General features: G+C 41.9%; 1 protein-coding gene across 6 annotated transcripts in view; it reads right to left on the reverse strand.

Annotated features, from left to right (window-relative positions):
- Positions 1-24,675, reverse strand: part of LOC140477445 (hepatocyte nuclear factor 4-gamma-like) — a 148,536-nt gene that overhangs the window by 26,485 nt on the left and 97,376 nt on the right. For 3 of the 6 annotated variants that reach the window (XM_072571372.1, XM_072571376.1, XM_072571371.1), the window contains exons 1-3: positions 21,463-21,577; positions 19,546-19,717; positions 1,215-1,309 (exon numbers count right to left, since the gene is read on the reverse strand). In XM_072571372.1, coding sequence (XP_072427473.1) covers positions 1,215-1,309; positions 19,546-19,717; positions 21,463-21,577 — 382 coding nt within the window. Of the gene's footprint in view, positions 1-1,214; positions 1,310-19,545; positions 19,718-21,462; positions 21,578-24,675 lie in introns of those variants that run through there. The other 3 variants (XM_072571374.1, XM_072571373.1, XM_072571375.1) reach the window with 1 other exon arrangement.

The following is a 24,675-nucleotide window of genomic DNA, read 5'->3' on the forward strand; positions in this document are numbered from 1 at the left end:
ATTTCTCTTCCCTATTATTTTATATTTACCCCAACTAATGCACATAACCAACATATCCCTCAACACTTTGAGCAATTTAGCATGGCCAATTCACCTAACCTGGCTGTCTTTGGATTGTAGGAGGAAGCCCACGCAGACTCGGGGAAAATGTGCAAGCGCCACACAGACTGTCATCCGAGGCTGGAATCAAACTCAGATCCCTGGTGCTGTAAGGCAGCAGTGCTGACCACTGAGCCACCATGCTGCCCCCAGACGCTAGAGACACACAGCTGGACTAGCAAAACCAATGGTTAATCTTCAGAACTTCAGAGCAATACAGACCCGAGCTTCCAAAAGTGTTCTTTAATTCATGAAACTCAAGGGTTCATGTAGTAAGTTTATAGATTCTTGCCTTTTATCACAAATCTGCAATGTATGTGGCACTGGAGAAACAAGGTGAAAATTATGATACTGAATAGCCAAAGCCACCCAGTCAGGAGCACGTTTGATTTACCTTCTATGACCTTTATAGAGGTTTAGGAGTCTCAATGGCACAGCAAGATGGCTTTGTGGTTAGCAATGCTACCTCATTGTGCTAGGAACCTGGGTTCAATTCCAGCCTGAGCTAACTGTCTATGTGGAGCTTGCACATTCTCCCTGTGCCTGTGTGGGTTTCCTCCACTATTTAAAGATGTGCAGGTTAGGTCAATTGGCTATGCTATGCTAAATTGCTAATTAAATGCAGGGTAATTGACGAGCCATGGGGTGGGATGCCTTTCAAATGGTCAGAAGACTTGATGGGCTGAATAGCCTGCTTCCATACTGCAGGGATGCAATGAGTGAAGTTGCAGATTCTCTTTCCTTTTTAATTTGCTGCTGTGCACAAGTGCACTCTAAGCATAGAGGGTACAAAGTAATAAAAATAGTGATAAATGATACAGTGAACCTAGAATTGACTGATGCGAGAGTCGAGCACTGTCCTTCCCTCAACTGCTTGCTACTATCCTGAATTTGATTTCTGCAGGCTGGAAGGAAGTTTCCAGGTCTCGCTGCTAACATCTGTTTTGTATCAAGACCTGTTCCAATGGGAACATTGGCACGAGACACAGAAACACAAGAGTATTGCCCTCTACAGGCCGTCAGGAGGCATAAGTATTTTCACTTAAATGTGCAACAGTGGAGCAAGTCATTTCTGACACACCAGGCCACCCGATACACCTCATCATGGTTTTTACCTTCTTTCTTCATGCCAGCTCGAAAACATTTCTTCAATCTGCAATATCTGCATTGGTTCCTCTTGTCTTTGTCAACGACACATTGCCGATTAAATCTGCAGGGTCAAAATGGCAAATTCGTAACTAACTTTGAACCATCACATGCAGTCAGGATTGTTATTTGCACTTTTAAAAGATCTATTTTGAAACTTAACATTTTTCTTTTTAAGTTCCTCTTTATTTTTAAACACATCACTGACAACACGATTGAGAGGCGATATTGTAGTGGTTTTTAAATCATGAGGGGTATAGATAAGGAGAATGGCAGGTGTATTTTCCCCAGGGTGGGGAATTTCAAGATTAGGATGCATATTTTTAAGGTTAGAGGAGAAAGATTTTAAAAAGACTGAGGGGCAATTGTTTTTACACAGTGTGGAATGAACTTCTAGAGAAAGTGGTGGCTGCGGGTACAACTATCACATTTTTAAAAAATTTAAATAAATATATGATTAAGAAAGGTTTGGAGGTTTATGGGCCAAGCACAGGTAGATCAGACTAGTTTAGGATTACGGTCGGTGTGGACTGATTGGACCAAAGGGTCTGTTTCCATGCTGTATGTAGTTAAAAATCACACGACACCAGGTTATAGTCCAAAAGGTTTATTTGAATGTCCAAGCTTTTGGAGCGCTGCTTGTTCATCAGGTAGCTAATGGGGCAGGATCATAGGATGCAGAATTTATAAGTAAAAGATCAAAGTGTCATACAACTGGTGTGAGGCATCAGACAAACCTATATGGCTGTTAAGTCTTTGATCACTTAGAATGGAGATGTACATTTTGATTGAGTAACATATAAATGACAGAATTTCTTTCAAGTCACTGACCCAAGATAACTTGAGGTTTTATCAGTGGATTAAAAAAGGTGACATCTCAGTTCAGACAATGCATTAAAGGTGTGAGGTTAGAGTCTGTCTGTATCCCAACCTGGAGTCAGACTGGTTTTATTTTCAAAGTAGGAATTTATAAAATGTCACACTCACTGACTGCCTACAAACTGTGTGCTTTTTGACTCCATGTTGTCTGACTCTGTAACTGTAATGGACAATCGTATGAGAATAATGGTTATCCCTGATTAAGTTAAAAAAAAATATGACAGTCTGTGGTAAGAGTAGTCCACGTAATCTAAAAGACTTTGAGGAAATAGTGGATAGAAAATAGAACATAGAACAATACAGAGCAAAACAGGCCCTTCGGCCCTCGATGTTGCGCCGACCTGTGAACGATTCTCAGCTTGTCCCCCAACACTATCCCAAAATCATCCTTGTGCTTATCTAAGGAATGTTTAAATCTCCCTAATGTGGCTAAGTTGACTACATTAGTAGGTAGGGCATTCCACGCTCTTGCCACTCTGAGTAAAGAACCTGCCTCTGACATCTGTCTTAAATCAATCACCCCTCAATTTGTAATTATGCCCCCTCGTACAGGCTGACATCATCATCCTGGGAAAAAGACTTCCACTGTCTACCCTATCTAATCCTCTGGTTATCTTGTATGTCTCTATCAAATCCCCTCTTAGCCTTCTTCTTGCTGATGAGAACAGGTTTACGTCTCACAGACCTTCCCTCCAGACCAGGCAACATCTTGGTAAATCTCCTCTGCACCTTTCCCAATGCTTCCACTTCCTTCCCGAAACATGGGGACCAGAACTGTACACAATATTCCAAATGTGGCCGCACCAGTGCTTTGTATAGTTGCAGCATGATATTGAGGCTCCGGAACTCAATCCCTCTACGAATGAAACCTAACACACCGTACGCCTTCTTGACAGCACTATCCACCTGGGTGGCAACTTTCAGGGATCTATGTACATGGACTCCAAGATCCCTCTTCACATCCACACTACCAAGAGTATTTCCATTGACCCAGTACTCTGCCTTCCTGTTATTCATCCCAAAGTGCATCACCTCACATTTAGCTACATTGAACTCCATTTGCCACCTCTCAGCCAAATTCTGCAGTTTATCCAAGTCCCCTGCAATCTGTAACATGCTTCCAAACTGTCCACCGACTTTAGTGTCGTCTGCAAATTTACTAATCCATCCACCTATGCTTGTGTCTAAGTCATTTATAAAAATGACAAACAGCAGTGGTCCCAAAACAAATCCTTGAGGCACACCACTAGTATCCGGACTCCAGGCTGAATATTTTCCATCAACCACCACTCACTGCCTTCTTTCAGAAAGCCTGTTTCTAATCCAAATTGCTAAGTCACCCTCAATCCCATGCCTCTGCATTTTCTCCTACAGCCTACCATGTAGAACCTTATCAAAGGCTTTACTGAAGTCTATGTACACCACGTCAACTGCCCTACCCTCACCTACATGCTTGGTCACCTTCTCAAAAAACTCAATGAGGTTTGTGAGACACGACCTGCCCTTGACAAAACCATGGTGGTAAAAACAATAACTGCAGATGCTGGAAACCAAATACTGGATTAGTGGTGCTGGAAGAGCACAGCAGTTCAGGAAGCATCCAACGAGGAGCGAAATCGACGTTTCGGGCAAAAGCCCTTGACTAAACCATGTTGACTATCAATATTGAGTGCAGAACAAGAAGAGTAAAGAAGGAAAATTGTTAGCATCACTGTAAAATGACAGGGTGGGCACGTAGAAAGGATGAAAGTTGTGAATTATAGTTCCAAAAATTGCAGATGACACAATATTAAGACCAAGGATGCAGCAAGGCAAGTGACCTGGAAGTGAAATAATGTTTGACTGCAAATATGATAAGACTTTCAATGACCAGAGAGCCAATATTATTAAAGAAAGGTGCTTCCGTTGGTTAATTACCTACCTGAATTTTGACAGATTTTTGTTTCTAGTCAAGAAGGTCACGATGGAACAAACGGTAGGTACTATAATCAGAAAAAAATTACGTTCGAAATGGGAAATTAATCGTTATTTGTCTGTGAAACAGGCAGATAGGTTTTGAGGCTTTAGATACAATAGTGGTGCGCAGCATTAGGTATGTCAGGTATGTATTGTGTTGTACTCATTATAAGGTAATCCTTAACTGTGACAGGGCTACAAACTGCGAGATAGTTGATTGACCAACAGTTATTGTCCATCTGATTGTTTGAATCTTAGAGGTTTATAAACTTATGAGGGGCATGGATAGGGTAAATAGACAAGGCCTTTTCCCCAGGGTGGGAGTGTCCAAAAATACAGCACATAGGTTGAAGGTGAGAGGGAAGGATTTAAAAGGGACCTAAGGTGCAACGTTTTCACACAAGAGGGTGGTACGTGTATGGAATGAGCTGCCAGAGGAAGTGGTGGAGGCTGGTACAATTACAATATTTAAAAGACATCAGGATGGGTATATGAATCGGAAGGGTTTAGAGGGATATGGGCCAAATGCTGGCAAATGGGACTAGATTTATCTTGGATATCTGGTTGGCATGGACGAGTTGGACTGAAGGGTCTATTTCAATGCTGTATGGCTCTATGGCTCCACAGCTCGAAAGGAAAGGTAGGCAGATTGCATATTAGTCTATTCATTCACTAATAGAACATAGAACAGTACAGCAAAGAACAGGCCCTTCAGCTCACTATGATATTGTGTCGACCACTAATCCCCATGAATGCACCCTCAAATTTCTGTGACTATATGCATGTCCAAGAGTCTTTTAAATGTCCCCAATGACCTTGCTTCCACAACTGCTGCTGGCAACGCATTCCATGCTCTCACAACTCTCTGTGTAAAGAACCCGCCTCTGACATCCCCTCTATACTTTCCTCCAACCAGCTTAAAACTATGACCCCTTGTGTTAGTCATTTCTGCCCTGGGAAATAGTCTCTTGCTATCGACTCTATCTATGCCTCTCATTAACTTGTATACCTCAATTAGGTCCCCTCTCCTCCTCCTTTTCTCCAATGAAAAAGGTCCGAGCTCAGTCAACCTTTCTTCATAAGATAAGCCCTCCAGTCCAGGCAGCATCCTGGTAAACTTCCTTTGAACCCTCTCCAAAGCATCCACATCTTTCCTATAATAGGGCAACCAGAACAGGACGCAGTATTCCAAGTGCGGTCTAACCAAAGTTTTATAGAGCTGCAACAAGATCTCACGACTCGTAAACTCAATCCCCCTGTTAATGAAAGCCAAAACACCATATGCTTTCTTAACAACCCTGTCCACTTGGGTGGCCATTTTAAGGGATCTATGTATCTGCACACCAAGATCCCTCTGTTCCTCCACACTGCCAAGAATCCTATCCTTAATCCTGTACTCAGCTTTCAAGTTTGACCTTCCAAAATGCATCACCTCGCATTTATCCAGGTTGAACTCCATCTGCCACCTCTCAGCCCATCTCTGCATCCTGTCAATGTCCCACTGCAGCCTACAACAGCCCTCTATACGGTCAATGACACCTCCAACCTTTGTGTCGTCTGCAAACCTGCTGACCCATCCTTCAATCCCCTCATCCAAGTCATTAATAAAAATTACAAACAGTAGAGGCCAAGGACAGAGCCCTGTGGAACACCACTCACCACAGACTTCCAGGTAGAATATTTTCCTTCGACTACCACTCGCTGTCTTCTGTTGGCCAGCCAATTCTGTATCCAGACAGCTAAGTTCCCCTGTATCCCATTCCTCCTGACCTTCTGAATGAGCCTACCATGGGGAACCTTATCAAATGCCTTGCTGAAGTCCATATACACCACATCCACAGCTCGACCCTCATCAATCTTTCTAGTCACATCCTCAAAGAACTCGATAAGGTTCATGAGGCATGACCTGCCCCTCACAAAGCCGTGTTGACTGCACTTAATCAAGCCATGCTCTTCCAGGTGGTCATAAATCCTATCCCTCAGAATCCTTTCTAACACCTTGCAGACGACAGACGTGAGACTTACTGGTCTGTAATTGCCAGGGATTTCCCTATTTCCTTTCTAGAAGAGAGGAATTACATTTGCCTCTCTCCAGTCCTAAGGTACGACTCCAGTGGAGAGTGAGGATGCAAAGATCTTTGCAAGCGGCGAAGCAATTGCATTTCTCGTTTCCCAAAGCAGCAGAGGCAAATCTGGTCCGGGCCTGGCGACTTGTCAATCTTAACGTTTGACAAAGTTTTCAGCACATCAGCTTACTCTATCTCTATCCATTCCAACATGCACACCTGCTCTTCAAAGGTTTCATTCACTACAAAGTTCGTTTCTTTCGTAAAGACAGAAGGAAAAAACTCATTTAGGGCTTCCCCTACCTCCTCAGACTCCACACACAAATTCCCTATGCTATCCCTGATCGGCCCTACTCTTTCTTTGACCATTCTCTTATTCCTCACAAATTTAAAATGCCTTTGTGGTCTCCCTAATCCGTTCTGCCAAGCCTTTCTCGTGCCCCCTCCTGGCTCTCCTCAGACCATTTTTGAGCTCCTTCCTCGCCTGCCTGTAATCCTCTAGAGCTGAGCGTGACTCTAGCTTCCTGCACCTTATGTAAGCTACCTTTTTCCTTTTGACGAGAAGCTCCACCACTCTCGTCATCCAAGGTTCCTTTATCTTACCCCTTCTTGCCTGTCTCAGAGGGACATATTTATTCATCACTTGCAACAACTGTTCCTTAAACAGTCTCCACATGTCTATAGTGCCTTTACCATGGAACAATAGCTCCCAATCCATTCTTCCTAACTCATGTCTAATCGCATCATAGTTTTCTCTTCCCCAATTAAATATCCTCCCATTTTGCCTAATCCTCTCCTTCGCCATAGCTGTGTAGAATGTGAGGCAGTTGTGGTCACTATCTCCAAAATGCTCTCCCACCACAAGATCTGCCCTGGCTCGTTTCCGAGCACCAAGTCTAGAATGGCCTCTCCCCTCGTCGGCCTGTCAACGTACTGAGTTAGGAAACCCTCCTGAACACACCTTACAAAAATAGCTCCATTCAGATCTTCTGCTCAAAGGAGGTTCCAATCAATATTGGGAAAGTTAAAAGTCACCCATTACAACAACCCTATTACGTCCACACTTTTCCAAAATCTGCCGACCTATGCTTTCTTCCATCTTCTTGCTGCTATTGGGGGGCCTATAGTAAACCCCTAACAAGGTGACTGCTCCCTTGCTGTTCCTAATTTCCACCCATACTGACTCGGTAGGCAGATCTTCCTCGACAATGGAAGCTTCTGTAGCTGTGATACCCTCTGATTAGTAGTGCTACACCCCCTCCTCTTTTCCCCCCCCCCTCCCTATTCTTTTTAAATGCTCTAAACCCTGGAACATCCAGCAACCATTCCTGCCCTTGAGAAACCCATGTCTCTGTTATGGCCTCAACATCATAGCACCAGGTATTGATCCATGCTCTAAGTTCATCACTTTTATTTCTGATACTCCTTGCGTTAAAGCAAACACACTTTAACTGATCCCTTGGTTCCTTCCCAGGAAAATCCTTCCCACTAGCTGGTCTACCTCTTGCTATTGCCTCATCTGCATCAACTCTCACCTCTGGTATACAGCTCAGGTTCCCACCCCCCAGCCGTGCTAGATTAAACCCTCTCGAACTACTCGAGCAAACCTTCCACCCAGGACATTGGTCCCCTTCCAGTTCAGATGTAACCCGTCCTTCTTGTACAGGTCCCACCTTCCCCAGAAGGCATCCCAATTATCTACATAATGTGTCCTTAGCATTTCTTAAGCTGATTTTTACCCCTTTTGTTGCATTAATTGTGTACAAGAGAAAATGTAATGTAAATTAAAGATCCATAGCACTCCAACAGCCTACTTCAGAGAGTCTGGAGAAATTGGAAAACATGACAGGACAAAACACCACTTGACCGATTCACTTGGAAGATGATATGAAGCAAAGAAAGAAATATATGATGGACCACTGGTGAAGAAGGGTCTAGTAATGATGTGGAACAAAGAAATTATTGCAAATATGGTTGAATCAAAGTTAATATTATTCAACTCGCTGAACACACACCCATTTGTGATACATGTTCAAACACATGACATACTAATTAAACTATATATGACTCTGACAATTATCTTGCAGGCTGTCATCCATCCCTTTTTAACACTTTTGCCTTAACATTTCTCTAATCTGTCATCAGACCGCACTCTTTTACTCCTGTATTCAGGATGACTCCTTTTCGCTAAGTCTACCCTCCTCATGCACAGTAGCAAAAACTCAGCCTGGAGCCCAGTTACATGTGGAGTTCCGCAGGGATCAGTTCTGGGTCCTCTGCTGTTTGTAATTTTTATTAATGACTTAGATGAGGGAGTCGAAGGGAGGGTCAGTAAATTTGCAGATGATACGAAGATAGGTGGAGTTGTGGACAGTGAGGAGGGCTGTTGTCGGCTGCAGAGGGACTTAGATATGATGCAGAGCTGGGCTGAGGAGTGGCAGATGGAGTTCAACCCTGTCAAGTGTGAGGTTGTCCATTTTGGAAGAACAAATAAGAATGCGGAATACAGGGTTAATGGTAGGGTTCTTAGTCAGGTGGAGGAACAGAGGGATCTTGGGGTCTATGTACATAGATCTTTGAAGGTTGCCACTCAGGTGGATAGAGTTTGTAAGAAGGCCTATGGAGTATTATCGTTCATTAGCAGAGGGATTGAATTCAAGAGTCGTGAAGTGATGTTGCAGCTGTACAGGACTTTGGTTAGGCCACATTTGGAGTACTGTGTGCAGTTCTGGTCGCCTCACTTTAGGAAAGATGTGGAAGCTTTGGAGAGGGTGCAGAGAAGATTTACCAGGATGTTGCCTGGAATGGAGTGTACGTCGTACGAGGATAGGCTGAGAGTTCTCGGCCTTTTCTCGTTGGAACGGCGAAGGATGAGGGGTGACTTGATAGAGGTTTATAAGATGATCAGAGGAATAGACAGAGTAAACAGTCAGAAACTTTTTCCCCGGGTACAACAGAGTGTTACAAGGGGACATAAATTTAAGGTGAAGGGTGGAAGGTATAGGGGAGATGTCAGAGGTGGGTTCTTTACCCAGAGAGTGGTGGGGGCATGGAATGCGCTGCCCGTGGGAGTGGTAGAGTCAGAATCATTGGCGATCTTTAAGCGGCATTTGGATAGGTACATGGATGGGTGCTTAATCTAGGTTAGAAGTTCGGCACAACATCGTGGGCCGAAGGGCCTGTTCTGTGCTGTATTGTTCTATGTTCTATGTTCAAGTTAGTATCCGAGGAATAGCCTGACTACACTGAAGATTTGACATAAGATGCAGGAGCAGATATCGGCCATTCAGCCCATCAAGTCTGCTCTGCCATTCAATCATGGCTGATACATTTCTCAACCCCATTCTCCTGCCTTCTTCCCACAACCCTTACACCCCCTCAACAATCAAGAACCGGTCTATATCTGTCTTAAATACTCAATGACTTGCCCTCCATGGCTTTCTGTGGAAATGAGTTCCACAGATTCAAGACTGCCTCTTAAAAGTTACTATTGTATCTGTTTCTACTACCTCCTCTGCCAGCACATTCCATAAGACCAACAATTCATGGAGACTCCTCTGATATTATTACAGTTGTAAGCGTAGTATTCCATTGTTATACATGACACTGCATTGGTAAGTATGGGAGGTAATGAGTGGTCTCTGGTCACTACTATTTGCAATGACAAAAATAATCTTCAAATGGAGTCTGAGGGATGAAACAAAACCTCGTTTTGCTGAGAATATCAACTATGTGGCCAAAAAGAGAAAAGAAAAAGGGGAGGAAGATGGAATTGCCAATAAAGCAGGTGGATCAAATATAAATAGAGATTCTTGATTATTTATTGTTTAATGTTAATATAATGTTGTCAGTGAATACTAAGGAAAACGGAGAAAGCATTGTGAACGAAAAATAAATAGGTCTTACTCCACACAATGTGGAAATTTCCAAGTACTGTGTTTGGAAAGGTGACAAAACAATCAGCACAGTGTTTCCATTCTTTTCGATGTAACAGGATAGCAAGCGTGTTAGTTAAAGTGTCAGTTTGAAATTTTCCAAAGCACTTATTCATCCAATTCAGAATAAACTGTTATCATTGTGTGTAGTGATTGGAACAAGGTTGGCCAGGTAGATCTCACCGAGTGTGGGTTCCCTGATTCGGTTTGTTAACCTGGGCCAATCAGGGAGCCCTGACTGACAGATATAAACAGGAATCTCAGGGATTCTCCTCAGGGACTGGCTCTGAGATAGCTGATCAGGGTCCACATCCTGTTCACATCTAAATAACGGGTGACTTGTTGACAGGATACCAGCCTCCGTGGAGTTATTCCAGCTTACAATATCTGTCACTGGAGAATTTTATGATATGGGAATTAATTTGATGCCCCATATCAGGCATGTAAACTTTGATGAGAGTCTCTGGAAGTCAGATTTATTCATGGAAAATTGATCTAAAGTCTTACATTGGGTATTCTAAGGGGTAAAGAAAAAGTGAATTTAAATAATATGCTTAACATAATCACAAACTCTACAAGGAGCCACAGAATCAAACTTAAGTGAAAAGAATAGAACAGCTGTCTTTGATTGAAGCATACAGTGATGGGTGTGTAAAAGACAGAAGATATTCTAGGTATAAATTCAAGGGAAAAATCAGTATTTGTCACAGGAGAGAATTGAACGTATGGCATCTTAATGCATGAATTGCTGAAGTCTGGTGTGCAGGTATAACAAGCAATTAGGAAAGATAATAGAATGCTGTTCGTTATTGGGAAGGAAATTGAAAACCAAACTAGGGAGGTTATGCTTCATTTAAAATCAGGGCACTGGTGAGACCAGTAAGGACCCACGAGTACAACATACAAACGTTTGAATGAGAAGCAGGAATAGGCTTCCTCAAACCCCACTGCCATGGCTTATCCGACTGCTCCACAGTTCTGCAAACACCCGTTAATTATTTATTTGCCTCCCCTTTGGAAATATTCAAAATCTCTGAGGAAGAGAATTCCAGTGAGTGACAAACCTTGTTGAGAAAAAAAAAGTCATTAGGTTTAAATGAGCAGCCACTTGTTTGAACTAGTTTCTGGATCCTCCCATAAGAGGAAACATCTTTTCCACATCTGTGTTCGGGACTTCAGATGTTTCACTCAAGTCACTTCCAAATCTTCTAAACTCCAACAGATAAAGTTGAGCCTATCCAACTTTCCTTTTTGTTAAAGCCCCCACCATTCCAGGTACTAGTCTAGGATCCCAACTGTGCAAACAGAGGACATTCGGCCCATTAACTCAGCACCAACTCTTTGAAGAGCGTCCCGCACCCCCCAAACCACATCCAATCCCATAGCTAATCCACCTAGTCTACACATCCCTGGACACTACATGGCAATTTAGCATAGCCGTCCCACCTGACCTGTACATCTTTGAACTGTGGGAAGAAACCAGAGTAAGCGCAGGCAGACACAGGAAGAGCTTACAAACTCCACACAAACAGTCAGCTGAGGCTGGAATCCAGCCCAGGTCCCTGGCACTGAGAGACAGCAATGTTAACCACTGAGCTATGGTGTATCCCAGTCTAGTAAACCTCGTCTAAACTGTTTCAAATGTGTTTACGTGCTTCCCTAAATAAGATGAATAATAGACTCTTGAACTATTCCTACGATCGGAAGGTAGCTACTACAACCTCGCTATTTAAATAAAAGGAGATATTGAAAAATCTGGAAATTATAGACTGGTTGATCAGAGATCAGTTGTATGGAAATGCAAGAGTTCATTATTAAAAAATCATTAGTGGAACAGTTGGAAAGCAGCATCAGAATTGGACAGAGTCAGTGTGGATTTATAAAAGGAAATCACACTCCACAAATCTGCTGGAATATCTTGAGGATATAACAAATAGAGTTAATAAGGGGAAGCCACTAAAATGTGGTTTACTTGGACATTCAAAGGTTTTGGTAAAGTTCCACACAAGAGAAACAAGAAACAAAAGAGTAGGAATAAAAAAATGTCTACCTCCCCACCATCCCACCGAATGGTAGCGAGACACTAGTGGGGTACTGAAGGGATTAGTGCTTGGACCCTGGTTATTCGCAACAAATATTAATGACTTTAAGGAGGGAATTAAATGTAATACGTTTGCAGAATACGCAAAACTGAATGGGAGGGTGAGCTATGAGGAGGATACAGAGATATTTCAGTGTGATTTCATCAAAGTGAGTGAGTGAACAAATGCATGACAGAGAAGTATATTATGGATAATTCCACTTTATTAGTAAATTCAGAAAGGCAGAATATTACATGAATGGTGATAAATTTTGAAAGGGAGATATGCAATGAGACGTGGGTGTCCTTGTACACCAGTCACTGAAAGGAAACGTGTAAATACAGCAGGTGGTGAAGAAGGCAAATTGGATGTGGGCCATCATAGCCAGAGAATTCAATTACTTGCTGCATTTGTACAAACCCTTGGTGAGACAACACCTGGAAAACTGTGTACAGTTTTAGCCTCCTTATGTGAGGAGGATGTTCTGACAGAATCCTGGAGTAGGAGGCCTAATGTATGAAGAGAGACTGGATTAGTTAGGACTATATCCACTGGAGTTAAGAATGAGGGGAAAATCTGGGATAAACTCAGGAAGGATGTTCATGAATCTGGATGTTCTGGGGAAATCTAGAACAGGGGGTCACAGTCTAAGGATACAGGGTAGGTAGTAAGAGACTGAGATAAGGAGAAATGTCTTCACCCAGAGCGGTGAGCTTCTGCCACAAAAAAAGGTTCATGCCACAACATTGAAAGCTTTTAAGAAGGTGTTTAACATTGTTCTTAGGGCTAAAGGGATCAAAGGGTATGGTGTGAAAGCAGGAAGAGAGCACTGAGTTGGATGATTGCCAATGATCACATAGAATGGCCTACTCTTGCACTTATTTTCTGTGTTTCCATAATGTAGATAATGTAGATAGTACTCAAGATGTGGTGTCATCAGTGCCCTCATTTTAAACGAAACATAACCTCCCTAGTCTGATTTTCAATTTCCTTCCCAATAAAGAACAGCATTCTATTATCTTGCCCAATTGCTTGCTGTACCTGCAGATCAGACTTTAGCAATTCATGCACTAAGACACCAAGATTCCCCTTCATCTCAAAGCTCTGCAATCTCTCATCACTTAAATAACATGCTTCTTTTTTAGTCTGCCCAAAAGAAATAACAATTTTGCATTTTCCAACATTATACTCCATTTGTCAGATCTTTGCTCTCTGGCTTAACTGATCTGTAAACCTCTTTAGGCAGCTTATGCCCTTTTCTCATTCCTTCATGTAATATGGGCATCACTCCCAAGGTCATCATTTGTTTCCCATCACAAATTGCCCCTGAACTGCATCTTGCTAATCCACTTAAGTGAGCAATTAAGAATGAACCATTTTTCTTTAGGTCTGGAGCCACATTAAGGCCAGACTAGATCTGCTAAGAATGGCAGGTTCCCTTCAGTGGACCAGGTGGGCTTTTATAAGAACTGCCAATGCAAAGACGGTCACATTTGACTAGGATTTAATTTCAGATTTTATTTATTTATTTTTAAAATGCTCTTCAGCCCATTAAATCTGTACCAGTCAAGAACAAACACCTAATTATTCGAAACCCATTTCGAGCACATATTCTTGTTTGCTTTCGCATCGCAAATGCACATCTTTTTTAAAAAGAATTAGATTCCCTACAGTGTGGAAACAGGCCCTTTGGCCCAACCAATCCACACCAACCTTCCAAAGGAGTAACCCACTCAGAACCATTCCACTACATTTACTCCTGACTAATGCTCCTAACCTACACTCCCTTGAAAACTACAGCAATTTAGCATGGCCAATTCACCAAATATGCACATCTTTAGACTGTGGGAGGAAACCCACGCAGACACGGTGAGAATGTGCAAACTCCACACAGACAGACAGTCGCCTGAGGCTGAAATCAAACCTGGGTCCCTGGCGCTGTGAGGCAGCAATGCTAATCACTGAGCCATCGTGTCACCCTAATTTGAGATTTTATTGAATTCAAGTGACACCTTTTGCCACGCTGTGGTTGGAACCCATGTTCTCAGCTCATGAGCCTGGGCCTCTGCATTGCCAGGCCAGTATCATTACTGCTACATCACTACCTCTCTGCTTCACAACATACTGGCTAACTGATTATTGTGTTATCAGCAAATATACCGAAAATTTCATAATCCCTTCAGCCCAAGTAATTGGGGTGGGAACTATGCGATAATCAGTCGAAGCTTTCCTCACTGATGTTGACATAATGCTAGAAGATCCCCTCATGGGCTCCTGAGACAGTCATGGTTGAGAATTCCCAAGGCAACTCCCTCCTGTCTGTAGGTGAGGTGGTGATAGTGTAGTCTGGGACATGGTCTGTTTCCATAAGTATGACTAGAGTCACCAGGAGGCCAACCGAGGTAAGGGCAGCAGATGTAACTTCCGAAAGGTGCTGCCATCTGGTGACGGACAGTTGAGGATTATCTCGGAGGAGAGATTTGAACCAGGTCCCCAGAGCATTACCTCAGCAGGTCTGGCGGCATCTCTGAAGAGAAATCAGAGTTAACGTTTTGGGTCCAAAACATTAATTCTGATTTCTCTTCACAGATGCTGCAATTTCCAGCAATTTCTGCTTCAGTTTCCGATTTACAGTATTCGCAGTTCTTTTGGTTTTCCCCACAACATTAGTTGGATTTCTAGAATACTAGTGCAGCAGTTATAGCATCACTTGCCCATAGTTCTAAATGGGTTTATGTTTATGTTACATTGATACCATCTGTTCTACTGATGTCACGTGCAGTCTGTGAGTGGAAACAAGGAGCTACCAACTTTTGGAGGGATCAGATCTCAGGTTCTATTAATTATTCTTGACCATATGTAGTTGTACTTAATGCTGTAATGCAATAATCCTTTTCGTTACCTAAGAACAGCACCTCTTGTATTGATACTATCGCACTTCTCACTAATAGACCCATGTTACCACTTATTTGATTTACATCAGTCATATTACCACTTATTTGATTTATATGAATCTCAGTGTACCATAGTCCCAGCTGCACAAACCTGGCTCAAGTGAAACACCCCCAAAATGATCGAGTTTATGTTTAGGTGGGGTGGCAGTCACGGGGACTGTTGGATGGAGAGCTGCACTGAATGAAGGAATGCCACTTGGTTCTGAAACTTATAGGAAATCAAAACATAAAGCAGCCTTTACCCCTCAGAACGCCGCACCCGTAACGGTCTCCATTGCCCCATCAATGTCAACATGTACCTCCAACCAACATCCAACAGCCTTTCAAGCCATTCATGCCAAGCTTTATCTCTCTAAACAATCTTGATGCCAATTTATAGCTCCTGTTCCATCTATTCACACCCTCGCTTCTAAGGAATTTTACAGCCCCATTCCAAACTGTGCTCATTTATCGACTCCAAAAAGGACCATTGTAATCCCTATGACCACTTAGTGCCAAATCATGTCAACCCATGAACCCCCCCCCCCCATAACCTAGCTCCTTCAATGTCTACTCACTCCAGATCCAGCCCAGGTAAACCTCAGGACCCATACTAACAACCCACTCATTAATTTACTTTCCTTCAAATACACAATATCTTATTAAAACAAAAAATATTTCTATTCAAAGACCCACTTCAATAACTCTAACTATTTGAAACTGAATATAAGCTGTGAACTGACAGGTATTCTGCTGTGATAAGCACAGTTTGCTGAATTAGCCATGCAGCACCAATCCTCTGATAAGGATCTGAGCTACGGGAGAGGCTGAACAGGCTGGGGCTGTTTTCTCTGGAGCGTCGAAGGCTGAGGAGTGACCTTATAGAGGTTTTCAAAATTATGAGGGACATGGATAGGGTAAATAAGCAAAGTCTTTTCCCTGGGGTCGGGGAGTCCAGAACTAGACGGCATAGGTTTAAGGTGAGAGGGGAAAGATAGAAGAGAGACCTACGGGACAACATTTTCACACAGAGGGTGGTACGTGTATGGAATGAGCTGCCAGAGGAGGTGGTGGAGGCTGGTACAGTTGCAACATTTAAAAGGCATTTGTATGGGTATATGAATAGGAAGGGTTTGGAGGGATATGGGCCGGGTGCTGGCAGGTGGGATTAGATTGGGTTGGGATATCTGGTCGGCATGGACGGGTTGGACCTAAGGGTCTGTTTCCATGCTGTACATCTCTATGACTATGCAGCGAAATAGAAAATATGGACTTTTTTAAACTAGAGGCTGTTTTCTTTAAATTTAAAGGGGCCAGAGATTTAAATGGTGGACAACTTGATAGTTCCAATGAGTTTATCTGCTTTTATGCACATTCATATCCACTCATAGTTCTGCCCTCCACACCAATAATTCCAAACAAACTCATCTCTAAATTCCAAGACAACACTTCCTCTACCATAATCCTCATCACCGGTGCCCACCATGGCTGTTTACGCAGCCCTCCACTGTACTCCAATACACTCACGACTGTGTGGCCAAATTCAGTTCTAACGCCAACTATAAGTTTCCTGATGACACCACTGTTCGAGGTCAGATCTCGAACAATGACAAGACAGAACACACAAAACAGATTAAATGCTTGGTGGTGTGGTGTATAGATGACAATCTGTCCATCAACATCAGCAAAACGAAGGAGCTGGTCATTCACTGCAGGAAGTGGAGTGGGGGGGGGGGTCCCCTCTGTCTGAGATGGAGAGGGCCGAGAGCGTCAAGTTCCTGGGAGTGACGATGGCCAACAATCTGTCCTGGACCACCCATGTCGAACTGATGGTCAAGAAAGCACAACAATGTCTCTACTTCCTCAGGAGGCTAAGAAAATTCACAAGGATACTGAGCAATTTTTATAGCAACCTATCAAAGACCCCTCCCCACTCAGGTATACTCTCTTCAACTCTCTTCCATCAGGCAGAAGATATAGAAGTTTGAATACATATACTTAGAGATTCAAGCACAGCTTCTTCCCCGCTGTTATCAGACTTTTGAACAGACCTTTCACCTGTTAATCTTGATCTCTTTCTCTGCATCTTCTCTGCAGCTGTAACATTGCAGTATACAATCTGTTCCGCTATCCCAATGCACTGTGTGTGGTACAATCTGCCTGTGTAGCACACAAAACAGCACTTTTCACTGTATCACGGTACACGTGACAACAATAAATCAATTAATCAATCATATCCATTCAATCCCAATGTGAACTTGACTTCGCCATTGGACAATTGGCATCACCAATGGTTACCGAACTAGATTGGAATTGATTTATTTGGTTTGGTTTATTTATTGTCATGTTTATTGTGTTACAAAATGCAGTGAAAAATGCTGTATCATGTTGCCACTCTCCGGCGCCATGTTAAAACATTGAAAAATAAATCAAAACATAGAATATAAAAAGGTGGAGGAATGAAGAAGTAAAGAAAAAAACTGTTAACTTTACAGTCCTTCTGATTAAATGCTCCACCATGGGTCACGGGTCATGGTGGCCAGGCATAGAGTCCTTCACTGTGCCACCATCATGGCAATGAAAGTCAGAATTCTTCAGTGCCATCTCACCTCCACCAATGCTCTCACCACTGAGTGTCCTAGCTGGACCTCACCAATGGAGATGCCACTAATGCTGCTGGGTATCACTCCAGCCCAAACCTGACTCCTCCACCACGAGTCCACTTCAGGCTCACCTCATCAATGAAGCTGTTGCCAATGTAACCTCTCAAAGTACATTCCTGCTGAAGTTCTTTGGAGAAGTAGGGTTTTACGATCCTTTCGGATGAGATAAGTCTAGATCTTTTTCTGAAAGCTGGTGTGGTATCTGAAAATTCTGGCTGATGAAATTGGATCTGTTTAAAGACATGTATTTATTTACAAGTCTCTGTGAAGTATAGATGTTCAAACTTGATCTGCTTCTGGTACTTTGAGAAAGAATAGTTAGTGCTAGGTTTTGGGGCAGGTCTTCCAGAATTGAGACTATTTGCTTTTCTGTAACATTGCACAATTCCACTGTTGCCTCAGCTCATCTTATGTCTCTTTGTGTCTTTGTGATTTCACGAGTTATCTCTGACAATGCACTCTTTGCTGACCTCCGAGCTTTCACCCTATAAACCTGGGGTGATCTAAAATTCTGTTCCCCAGGATCCAAACTCACATCATGACCTATTCACCCATCACCTCAGGGTTTACTGAACAATATTGGCTCCTGGTTTAGCAATGTCACATTTTTAAAATTCTGGTCCATGCTTCTGAATACCTCGACAGACTTGTCCTCTTCAGCTCTGTACCCTACTTCTCTCCAAGCCATGATGCACTTACAATTCTGGTCATACAGATGTTCTCAATTTTAATTGCTCTAAAATGGTCAGCGTATCTTTAGAAACTGTAAGTCTCTCCCTAACCCATTTACTCTCACCTTCCTCCTTTTAGGCACTCCTTTCAAACCATATCCTTGACCAAGCTTCCCATCATTCACTTTAATATCATTTTAGATAACTCCGTGTCAAATTTCATAACAAATTGTTTTGTTAACGACTCTATATAAATACACAATGTTATTGATGTTAACTGTACATCTCTCATGTACCATGTTTCAGTCTGAATTTCTGTAATAGCTCAGTCAAGAACCATTCTTAACAGACAAGTATACAGGGAGTATAGCAGTCTATATTTGGACTTCTTGAACGAACCTCTCATATTAATTCTGATCTCTCGCTCTCTCTCTCTGCACCTTATCTGCGGCTGTAACACTGTATTTTGCACTCTGTGCTGCTACCCTCATGTACTTTGTATGGTATAAATTGCCTATATAGCATACAAAGCAACACTCTTCACTGGATCTTGGTACATGTGACAACAATAGGTCTAACCTGAGGTGAGCTTGATCCTATTTCCACTTGGTATTACCACTTTCATACTTTCCAACATAGCGGGATACTTGGCACTGTTAGAACCAAGAACACTGATAAACATTTTCATTCACCAACCATAGAAGCAACTGCTGTTCCCTGCAGATGGAGGATAGATTGAAGCTATAACTTTCTTGCTCTGTATGGTCCAGTGACACGATTAAAATTTGGTTCTTAACCAAAAGTTGAGCAAGAATAAAAAAAAATCTTGTTTTTAAGTAATCAGCAATGGTTGAAATAAAGCCTCTTCCTACCATGAAACCTAATCTAAACCAATGCTGTATAGAAACCAAAATTGTTCTGCTAACAATTCCAAGTGCCAAAACTTTTGAATTAGTTTATTACAATAATTTCTAAAATGCCAACTCTTATCATTGTGCCTGCATCAGAAACTATGTACACGTTAACGTGATTCTTGAGTATAACTGATGATCAGTTTTGATTCTGGGTCACTCAGCGATGTCAATACATTATAAGTAACAGATCAAAGTGGTGTACCTGCAAGAATATACATGGCTCTTCCTTATGCTTCGTCTGAAGAAACCCTTGCATCCATCACAACTGGAGGCACCATAGTGTTTTCCTGTTGCTCTATCTCCACAAATTGCACACGAACTGCTAATTCCATTGTCTGATGTGTTCATGGTGTTTGTCTCTGTTGGAGAAGTGTCTGACCAAGGAAAGAGCATACAATAAGTCCAACAATACACATCAGGCAGCATAGTTACAAAGACAATGACAAATCTTCACCCACAGACACCTGTCATCCTCTGCTGCCATTTCAATTAGTATGTGCTGCTATGTTACAATAAAGTGAGCCATATCAAACATTACTGATATTATGACAGGTTTCTTTGTACTGTCAGAGACTAAAGGAATCAAAGATTCCCTTGAACAAAAATGTTATTGCAGTTATGCTCTGATCACATCCAGCAATTATATGCAAAAACACCCATCATAATCTGTAAACACAATCACCTACTGGAAACAAATGTAGTTAGTTAAAGCAGCAGTGTTATTTTTCAGCAAAGTCCTTCAGCTGAACAGAATAAATACAGAAAGAAATATTCTCTGTGTAGTTTCAGAAGGTTGACCCAATGATGGCGAAAAGAAAACATTATTATAATTTGGTTTGTTACAAACAAATCCATACAAATGTACTGTTTCCCTCAGTTCAAATGTTTGGAGAAGGAGCAATGAAACATTAGGTATTCTTTCAAATAGAAATGATTAAGATTGGCATTGGCAAAAGTTATAGAACTATCTGTTGTCTTCTAAACCATAGTCACAAACGATTTCTCAATTGAAAAGTGCTGTATTTTTGCCAACAAATAATCTCGCTTAAGCATTAGGATATCAATGACAAAACATGGTCTAATGTAGCGAGGCTGGAATATCACTCCAACCATAATCTAAAGGTTATTAGGAATACTTTGATGTAGCTTAGTTCGGCCTGTGATCCATTTTTCTTTTGATTTGATTTCTTCCTCTTACATCTCCCACTTGCACTTGGAGATTCTTCACCGTGGGAAGTTTAGAAAGTAACACTTTTATAAAGTCAGGGATATATCCTGATTGTGTTAAACTCTTAAAAAAAAGTGTTGACGTGATTTAAGTCTGAATCATCACTGCCTAGAAATTACTATTATAATGTTTGCTGCAAACACTAAATAATGAATGAACGTATATATTACAAAAGCATCAACTAATATCATCAACAGTAATTTTTTAAGTTGAATATACCAATATTCCACAAATGATGTGAACTAAATGTTGACGTGCATATTAGTATATAGTTAATCATATTGAGTCTGTGAATGAAAATAGTTAAAGCCTTATAATCGTTAAATAATCAACAGAGGATGAAGTAACCTCAGTACCTTGTTATTTACTTAACGTGATAATTATCTATTTATAAATTTCACTTCTTGTCAAAAAGCTATTTGTATACAATTTGTTAATTTTGGGAACTTTAAAACAACATCCAATTTTGATTCACAAGGACCTACAATGCTTCTTGCAATAAAATTTAATAAATGAAATAACAAAAGCTTAGAAATGTATGTCAACACTGTTTCCTGCTGAAATTGTCAAAGGACTAAAATTCATAGGACTGAAATGAATGGAGCAGGAAATACTCTAACTGGCTTCGCTTTACATTGACTGACATCAACCTGCAAGTGGCTGACATGTTTTTTTTAAAAAGACAAAACAGTAGCCAAACTCATGCCACCACTACTAAATATGCTGTCAGTTGTTAATAACGGAAAAAAAGAATCTCAATGGGTTACTCCTAACTTCATTAAAAATTATTTGAAGTTAAGCAATTCTTCACACAATTTACTTTCGGTTCTTTACTTCAACACGCAAACCGCATCCAAGCAGCGCATTGTCACCCACAAAACTGAAACTTACCGTGAACACTATACAGCAACTGCATATTTTCAAATTCCAAAGCAGTGTAAGATGAGTCTAAAGCCTCACTATAATTTGCCATGTCCATATCCAAGAACGATTCAGACAGCCTCATTATGATTGTACACACATCTATGTCTTAAATGCCCCGGTATCTGACAGCACTGTCCACTAGGTTGTCTCTTACACCTTCAGAATTTTGAAATACTGCCTACACAATAAACCATGTGATCAGCTTGTATAACTTTATGTGGTGGAATGGGGAGGAGTCTTTCTCAACAGTGGATCACCTACACAGGAGTGTTAGCTATGGCGTGTCTAACAAGAGTACCAGAATGAGGTTACAACATGCATGGAATTTTTAGTGTGTGTATTATCATTTTGACATTGAAGTTCTACTAGCTTTCTCATTACATTGGGCACCTGAAAGAGGACTTTGCTACATAAGGATATGGTTACATTCGAACATAGCTGTGGAGTACAGGGAAGCTATCAATAACAATCAGCACACACTTGCTGCCAGTAAATCTTGTGGCTGCTTATTTAGACCTGCTAACCATTGTTACTTCATTTTATTTGCATTGTCAATGGGAAACAGAAAGAAGTCAGATTTCATTTTAAGAAATTTGAGGTTCTTGAGTGTATGAGGCATCACAGCACTGTTGAGAAGATGTACCAATATTAGCACTCAAATTCAGAAACAAAATGAGACTGAATTGGCTTCGACGATATAAGTGCCAAATATCCTCTTCACAAATTGCATCAAATGATTCTGTGTTTGATTTGATAACCATTACTGGAACATTATGGATTCATTTCACTCCCACCTCTAAAAATAGTGCACTGACACAAGGTATAGAAGCTAATAATAAAGTCACGTAAGCTACATTAATGCTATTATGTATTGAATTAGCACATTTGAAAGCTGGAACACATTGATCTTCAGATGTTAGTGATAAACTGAGGGTTATTTTTGTAATTTACAGCATCATAAGAACATCAGAACAAGGAGCAGGAGCAGGCCATCTGGCTCTTTGAACTCCTCCATTCAATAAGATCATGGCTGATCTTTTCATGGACCCAGCTCCATTTACCTGCCCTCTCACCATAACCCTTTGTTCCTTTACTGTTCAAAAAATCTCTCTTAGCTTTAAAAACATTCAATGAGGAAGCCTCAACTACTTCACTGGGCAGGGAATTCCACAGATTCACAACCCTCTGGGGGAAGAAGTTCCTGCTCAGTTCAGTCCTAAATCTGCTCCCTCTAATCTTGAGGCTATGCCTCTTGTCCGAATTTCACCCGGTAGTAGAAATATCTCTCTACTTCTGTCTTAACTATTTCCTTCACAATATTATTGTTTCTATAAGATCCCCCTCATTCTTCTAAATTCCAATGAATAAACTCCCATCTCCCCTCATAAGCCAATCCCCTCAACTCTGTAATCAACCTAGTGAACTTCCTATGCGCCCCCTCCAGTGCCAGTGCATCCTTTCCCAAGTAAGGAGACCAAAACTACATGCAGTACTCCAGGTGCGGCCTCCCAGCACCCTATACAACTGAAATAACTTGTCTACATTTAAACTTCATCCCTTTAGCAATGAAGGACAAAATTCCCTTTGCTTTCATAATTACCTGTTTCACCAACTGACCAACCTTCTGTGATTCATGCACAAGGACACCCAGATCCCTCTGCACAGCAGTGTGCTGCAATGTCTTACTGTTCAAATAGTAGTCCTTTTTACTGTTATTCCTACCAAAATGGATGACTTCACATTTATTAACATATATTCCATCTTTGCCCACTCACTTAAACTATCAATGTCCCTTTGCATAGTCCTACGCACACTTTGCTCTTAGTGTCATCTGCAAACTGTGGCACACTACACATAGTCCCCAAGTCCAAATCATCTATGTACAGGGGAACCTCGATTATCCAAATACCAATTATCTGAAAATTGGATTATCCGGAGGAGATCTCGAGGTCCTGATAGAAACATTACTGCAAAGATGTGTTTCCAACAGTGTCTTTTGTTTACAGTGATTAAACAGAGGCCGTCACCAAATGACTGACCACCCACTCTCTCTCTCTCTCTCTTTCCCCCTCTCTCTCCCCACATTTTCCCTGGAGTTCTACAGATAGGTGTACCCTAACCCCCTGCTACTCAGGAAGTAATCTCTTCAACATTGTTCTGTGCAGGGCAAACATGAAACCTGTCAAAACGTTGCAGTAAAAAGTTGTGTGTGGGGCTATGTGCGTGTGTGTCTGTGTCCGCTATCGGGAGACTTACTCCACAAAGGCAGCTGCAGCAGCTCATGCGCTTTGTGGTGAGGGCGGGGGCAGTGTTGGTGGCAGGGTTCGGGGGGCAGGGTTGGGGCTGGACTGGGTTGAGGAGCAGGAGTGGGGTGGGGTTGGGGTGGGGGAGGCAGAGTTGGACCGGGTTGGGGGGCAGGCAGGGGGTGGGGTTGCGGGATTGGACCAAGTTCTGGGGGTGGGGGCCCCCGTGCTTTGTGCTGGGGGTGGTGTTGGATTGGGTTGTGGGGCAGTGCTGAATGGGGTGGGGGGGGGGGGGGGGGGGGGGGGGGGTGGTGTCGTGGGCGGGGTGTCGTGCAGTGTGTGCTGCTGCTAGTCTCCTGAACGGGGAGCAGACTTTACAACTCCGAGCCCCAGAGGAAAGGCATTTAAATCAATTTTCCGAATAATCGATTATCCAAACAAAATAGTGCCTGCCCATCTTGTTTGGATAATCGAATTTCCACTGTAAATTGTGAATAATTGCAGTCCCAACACTGTTCCCTGAGGCACACCATTAGTCATTGATTGCCAACCAGAAAAACACTCGCTCACCCCCTTTCTTTGCTTCCTCAAAACCTTATAGTAAACTACAAAGTATATACGGATTGAAAAAAAATAAAATGTTGGAAATTTTCAGCAAACGTCTGTGGAGAGGAAACAAATGAGTTAACAATTCAAGAGTTAACTCTGTTTATGGATGACCTGTTGAGTATTTCCAACATTTTCATTTTGTTTTCAGAGCCTGCAGTTTTCTTTTCCTTTTTTTGTTAATGTCCAAAATTTACATTCTTCTACTCAAAAAGACAAACTATACTCACCCCCACCCACATCCCTACCCCCCCCCCCGTATTTCTTTGTGGGATGAGCATTACTAACAAGGTCTATGTTTTGTCAACAATCCCTAATGAGTGATTTGTTA

The sequence above is a fragment of the Chiloscyllium punctatum genome, chromosome 5 (genome assembly GCF_047496795.1).
Source record: "Chiloscyllium punctatum isolate Juve2018m chromosome 5, sChiPun1.3, whole genome shotgun sequence".
Classification (NCBI taxonomy): Eukaryota; Metazoa; Chordata; class Chondrichthyes; order Orectolobiformes; family Hemiscylliidae; genus Chiloscyllium; species Chiloscyllium punctatum.